Source organism: Centroberyx gerrardi, chromosome 17, assembly GCF_048128805.1.
Source record: "Centroberyx gerrardi isolate f3 chromosome 17, fCenGer3.hap1.cur.20231027, whole genome shotgun sequence".
Lineage (NCBI taxonomy): Eukaryota > Metazoa > Chordata > Actinopteri > Beryciformes > Berycidae > Centroberyx > Centroberyx gerrardi.
The window spans coordinates 2,923,732-2,930,042 of NC_136013.1; the positions used below are offsets into that span (position 1 = coordinate 2,923,732).

The 6,311-nt window shown below is 40.9% G+C and overlaps 1 protein-coding gene across 1 annotated transcript in view; it reads right to left on the reverse strand.

Moving 5' to 3' along the window:
* Positions 1 to 2,478: 2,478 nt before the first annotated feature.
* LOC139920820 (protein jagged-2-like) overlaps positions 2,479 to 6,311 on the reverse strand; it is a 60,876-nt gene continuing 57,043 nt past the window's right edge. Inside the window, exons 24-25 of the mRNA XM_078289481.1 lie at positions 5,078 to 5,237; positions 2,479 to 4,263 (exon numbers count right to left, since the gene is read on the reverse strand). Of these exons, the coding sequence (XP_078145607.1) occupies positions 3,740 to 4,263; positions 5,078 to 5,237 (684 nt within the window). The 3' untranslated portion in view covers positions 2,479 to 3,739. The remainder of the gene's footprint in view (positions 4,264 to 5,077; positions 5,238 to 6,311) is intronic.

The window sequence follows — 6,311 nt, forward strand, 5'->3', positions numbered from 1 at the left end:
GCACATTCAGCCCATCCTCTGAGGCCAATAAAATGTAGAATTTACTGACAGAATATGGATTGTGATTTGGGTTTTTCATAATTTGCATCATCATTATCATCAAAAAAATAAAATATTGAAAACATAATTCTCATCCACAAATAGTAACAATATTGGACTATGTCTATAGAACAACCAAAAGTGTTTGTTTTTTTCACTACCGCTGTGGAGGTAATGCTCAATGGTTCTCTTCCTGTGTTCTTAGTGCAGAAACAGACTCGATACAAACACTGGACAACAAGCACAACAGTCAACAACATCAACAACAATACAACTTGTTCCCTTCATTAGACCAGTATAGATACACAAGGAGAGGCGGGGCTGAGCGGGGGGGGAAACGGGGGTTCACACTCATTCAGTGCGAGTAGATTCCCATTCAAACCACATTTTTAGACTGTATGTGAGCCAAATCGAAGTCTATGGTGGATGTTTGCTGTCACAGGGACTGGAACCTGGTGGATTTATAACTTTGCAGTACTAACAGGCTAAAGAGAGACTGGCATCAATGCTGTAAAGTCAGCTGCACCCCGTCATCCATGTGTATCTATTGAAAATAGAAATCAGATGCATCAGGGCTGGATAAAGACCTGATCCTCCACAGCAGCACAGGGCTGCTTTCATTTGTGCCATTTGGAGTCCTCAATTAAATTAAGTTGAATTGAATGCTTACAGAGAGGGATACAAAATGCCTACACAAAATGGCTGCTGTGAAATCAAGTGAAAGTAAAAGATACAGGTGAAATCCTCTGAGCAAAGTTCAACCATTGTTCATCCATTGATTCGGGGTCCACACTCTTTTTAGGAAGTCATTTTCCAGGATGTTATTGATCAAAAAGTGCAAGAATATGCTTTCATCAATGCAATTTGCATCCAGTGGCATCATTTCACACCAGCATGGAAGTCTGAAACATCATTTATACTGTAGGAAACTAAAACTCTCGGTTGAAATGAGCAGAAATTAAAATGCTTGTGTCCTCAACACTGTCCCATTGAATCCCATTAAACTTCAGTGTGAAATGGAGCACCAGCTTAATGTGGGAAAACTTAAGACCTATTTGCCCAAGACTTGTACTGTTGTTCAGCGGGGTGAAACATCATTTAGACTCTGCGACACGAAAATTCTCCATTGAAATCAATAGAAATGAAATTGGTTTTTGGAGGGGCGACTCCTCCAGGTGGGCTGGCCCACTGAGTTTGTATTTTGGGGGTATAGAACAGCTTGTAAAACATCACTTTGACTCTGGGACACTGAACATATCCATTGAAATCAATAGAAATGAAACTGTTTTTGGAGAGGTGATTCCTCCAGGTGGGGTGGCCCACCAGACTTTGTATCTTAGGAGGGTGGAGGGGCCTCTGAAACATCATTTTGACTCTGGAACACTGAAAATCTCCATTGAAATCAACAGAAATATATGTATTTTTGGAAGAGTGGCCTACAGTTGAAGCGGCCCACATTCACTCCTCCACTGCAGGGATTTCAAACCTCGACAGGCTTAACAAACAGCTCTACATACTGTATACTACATACTGTATACTGTATACTGCATACTGTATACTGTATACTGTATACTGCATACTGTATATTGTATACTGCATACTGTATACTGCATACTGTATACTACATACTGTATACTACATACTGTATACTGTATACTGCATACTGCATACTGTATACTGCATACTGCATACTGTGTACTGTATACTGCATACTGTATACTGTATACTGCATACTGTATACTGCATACTGTATACTGCATACTGCATACTGCATACTGTATACCGCATACTGTATACTGCATACTGCATACTGTATACTGTATACCGTATACTGCATACCGCATACTGCATACTGCATACCGTATACCGTATACTACATACTGTATACTGCATACTGCATACTGTATACTGTATACTGCATACTGTATACTGCATACTGCATACTGTATACTGTATACTGCATACTGTATACTGCATACTGCATACTGTATACTGTATACTAAATACTGTATACTGTATACTGCATACTGTATACTGCATACTGTATACTGCATACTGTATACTACATACTGTATACTAAATACTGTATACTACATACTGCATACTGCATACTGTATACTGCATACTGTATACTACATACTGTATACTGTATACTGTATACTGCATACTGCATACTGCATACTGTATACTGCATACTGTATACTACATACTGCATACTGTATACTGTATACTGTATACTACATACTGTATCCTGTATACTGTATACTGTATACTGCATACTGCATACTGTATACTGCATACTGTATACTACATACTGTATACTGCATACTGCATACTGTATACTGCATACTGTATACTGTATACTGCATACTGTATACTACATACTGTATACTGCATACTGCATACTGTATACTGCATACTGCATACTGTATACTGCATACTGTATACTTGTGTTCTTAACAGCTGGAACAGATAATCATAACGCAAGACAAACAACCACTTACGATCTGTTTTTTTTCTTTTGTTTTGTTTTGTTTTACCGATGCTCCTGACTCAGCGGGACCCTGGACACAGTCCGTAAATCTGTATAAAACCTGTCATAGTGTCGACGGACACTACTAAACGGAATGACATCATTTAGAAAAAAAAAAAAAAAAACAACCACAAACAATTCTTATTCTTTAGAATAACTATGATACAAAGCGTCACTTAAGTTACTAAATTCAAATATACACAGCCATTTTCATATTTACATATGTACATTGCAAAGAAAATACCTTTACGGTGGTATGAAGAGTTGTTGCTAGGACATCTTTCCCTTTATATGTATTTAAAATCTGCATAAACTCTATGAAAGGAGATAAAAGGAGAAAAAAACGGGCTGAAGGCACTTTCTACCAAAGCAAATACTGAAAAATGATCGCATAGACTCGCAGGAAGCAGTGAAACACAATTACGTTGAAAGGGTTTACATAAGAACTTTTAAGCATTTACACATTATGGAAAAGATGTTTATGAATGTAAACAAAAAAAAAATGCTCATGCCAGGTATCATATACAGTGGTTTTTCTGTGCCAGCTTTCTGAAAGACATTTATAAAACCTTTTTTTTTTTTTCTGTTTTTACACAATTGGGACTTATAAAAGGACGTGACATGGAGACGGACAGTGTAGAAAAGGCCCAGAGTCTGGGCTAAGGCAGACAGGAGCTGAATGCACCGAACAGTAGAAACAACGTTAACAGCTGCCAGCCAATGACGTTCGGTCAGATCTCCGAGGGCAGCGCGCAAGTCACATGACAGGTGAACGCTGGGACGAGGCGAGGAGGAAAAAGGGCTATTCCGCCGAACACAGCAACAGTTTGTAAACAACAACAACAAAAAATTAAAAATCAGGAGCGGTGAAAAGAAAAATCCTCTTTCTTCTTGATTCCAAATCCAGAGCGGCCCAGAAGCTGTAAAGTCCATTTTACGTGTCATTTTTTTTTTTTTTTTTTTTTTGTATGTGTTTTTATTTTTGGTAAAATAAACAAGCCTCCATTGTTGCAGACGAAGAATAAAAGTTAAATAAAGTGTGACAAAACAAAAAAATAGAAAATTAAAGCATCTGAAATCTTCACTTTTGGTGCTTTTAAAAGTTGAAATGTGGATGACGGCGAAGACGTCGCAGTTTGTTTCTCTCTGATTTCAGGAAGGTCGTGCTCATACATAATGGTCTTTGATGTCCTCGCTGAGCTTGGCGGCGTTGAGGTTTTTACAGCGGTTGTCTTTGGGGCTGTACGCCGTCCGGTGCGGGGCCTTGACCGGGCCGCTGCGCGCCGTGCAGATCACCCCTCCCTTACCCGTCACCCCTCTGTCCTGCGCCCCCCCCGCTTTGGAGCACTTTTGGGAGGGACGCTTCTCCGCCGAGCCCGGTCCCCTCTCCTCCTCGTCCTCCCGCTCCCCCTCCTGCTCCCCGTCCTCCTCGCCCTCCGCCCCGTCGCACGTCCGGTCGGAGGGGCCCATCAGTTTCTTGCATTCGTACTGAATGTCTTTGTCGCGGTTGTCCTTGTGGGCGCGGCTCCGCAGCGGCTCCAGCTGGTTGTTGACCGTCCCGTCCTCGGCGGCGGCGGCGCGGGACGCTCTCTCGCGCTCTTTCTTCCTCTTGCGGGTCCACCAGACGCAGACCACGATGCAGAAGATCCACAGCAGGCTGAAGACCACACACAGCACCGGCACCAGGTAGGCTGAGGGGGGAGGGGGGGGGGAGAAGGGGAGACGTTTTCAGGATTTGTTCACAATGTCATTTCTCAGTAAGATGGTAAAGGTAATTAAAAGTAAAAGTAAACAGTACAACCCAAATATCATTATTTGTTTAGCTGTGTAAGAATTTCAAACAAGCTTCACAAGTGGATTAGGAGGAACTGAATTATTAAAGTTGCAATGAAATTAAAAATGACTTTTCTTATCTTGTTAACCAATTTTCCACATTATAGCATACATCTATTTAACAATAAATGCCAAAACATTCACAAAATGTTTATTTTCTTGTTTTTTTAATATCAAAATGCCATTTTTTTACATCCTGGAAAACAGCATATTTTTTTAGGAGTTATTTCATGATGTACCAGCAGGCAAAAAAAAACAAAAATTGCAACCAATAAATCTCCATGTCTGGTTTTCACTGCCAAACATGGTTCAGCAGTGAAAACCCTACTTCCTTTTCCTAAAAACACCATGTTTGTGTCCCACTAGCTGGAATTTATTCATTTTGAAGAATTCAGAATTTGTGAAGCTTCAGACTATGAATTATTTATTTTTTAACTTTTGAACACTTTTGAGCAGTGTTCAAAAATCCTGTTCCAACCGGAAATATGTCAAATTACAGAAGAAACAATCGAAATGCCGTTTCTTGTGACAAAAACCAAAAACAACAGAAACAATATACTTCAGTGTCTAGTAAGTATGTAAATCTGTCCCAACTCTCTATCATTATCTGGTTGCTTGTTTGATTGGTCGACAGGTAGGCTAACTTCCTGGATGAGGGAGCATGTGACTCACCGACAGGCGGCGACTCCACCTGCGTCTCCACCTTCACCTCCACCACAGCCAGCATGATGGTGCTGTTGTGGCGTTTGGACAGAGCGCCGATGATGCCGCTGGCCGCGTCCTGGATCTGTCCGAGGTCGCCGTCCTTCGCCCGGCCGTCCTGCTCGAAGGACTGGAGACACGGAGAGAGGAGAGGGGCATGATGGGAGATCCAGGGGTTAGAATCAGTTTGTCAGCTTTAACTTTTCAAAATGAAGCCTTTTACTCAGAATTGTCTACTAGTCTTAGTCTTTATTTTGTGTTTGATACGATGCTGTCTCTATATCAGTTTGTCACTTTGTTTTTGTATTGTACTTTCAAAATAAAATAAAAATAAACAAATAAATAAAATGAACCCATTCCTAAGAGCGAGGAATCAGTGTGTTGAAAAAGGTCATTTGTGCTTTTGCAGGTGATTTTTTATTTTTCAAGTGTCCATTGGCCATTAGGACTGTTTTGGCGAGCTGAGCCCAGGCAAGCAAGAAGTTAAGCAGCTCTATAGTGAAGCAGTCGACGCCATTTTGGTCCGAATCGATCGGTCCGATTGGAAAAAGATTGGATAAAAGGGTCCAGGTGGAAGATGGCCGGAGCAAGATGACAGAGAAAGAGAAAGAAGAATGAAATGAAAGAAAAGGGATTCCCGTCCTAACATCTGGCAGGCTGCGGCCCCCCGCTGAGACACAGAGGGTGAAGTTAATTACCTAATAAGTTGATCAGAGTGAGAGCGGGAGGGGGGAGGAGGGGGGGGAGGAGGGGGGGGATTAGCTCTATACTGTGCACTTCAATTAGGATGAACAATAGAGAACAGGCCAGCTGTGCTTTTCTTCTCCCGTCTCATTCACACGCCTCTGGTCCCGCCCCCGCACTGACTGACAGCTCCCATCACTTCTTCACACACATTTCCACATACAGTCTGATTCTTCTTCTGTAAGTTTCCTTTTGAGCTGGGATGGATATATCAGGCCAAGTCGCCTCTTCAATTAAAATCAAATCCAGTCAGTGTCATCCACCTCCAATATGATGCTGTTTGATTGATTACATATTTATTTTATAATTGATCAATACTGCACTGCTTGCCTGATTCTACACATGCATGAATATGTTAGATGTTTATTATTTGTGTAACATTACATGTTTATTATGACATTTATTTATCTATTTATTTATTTATTCATTCATTCATTCGTTCATTCATTTATTTATTTAT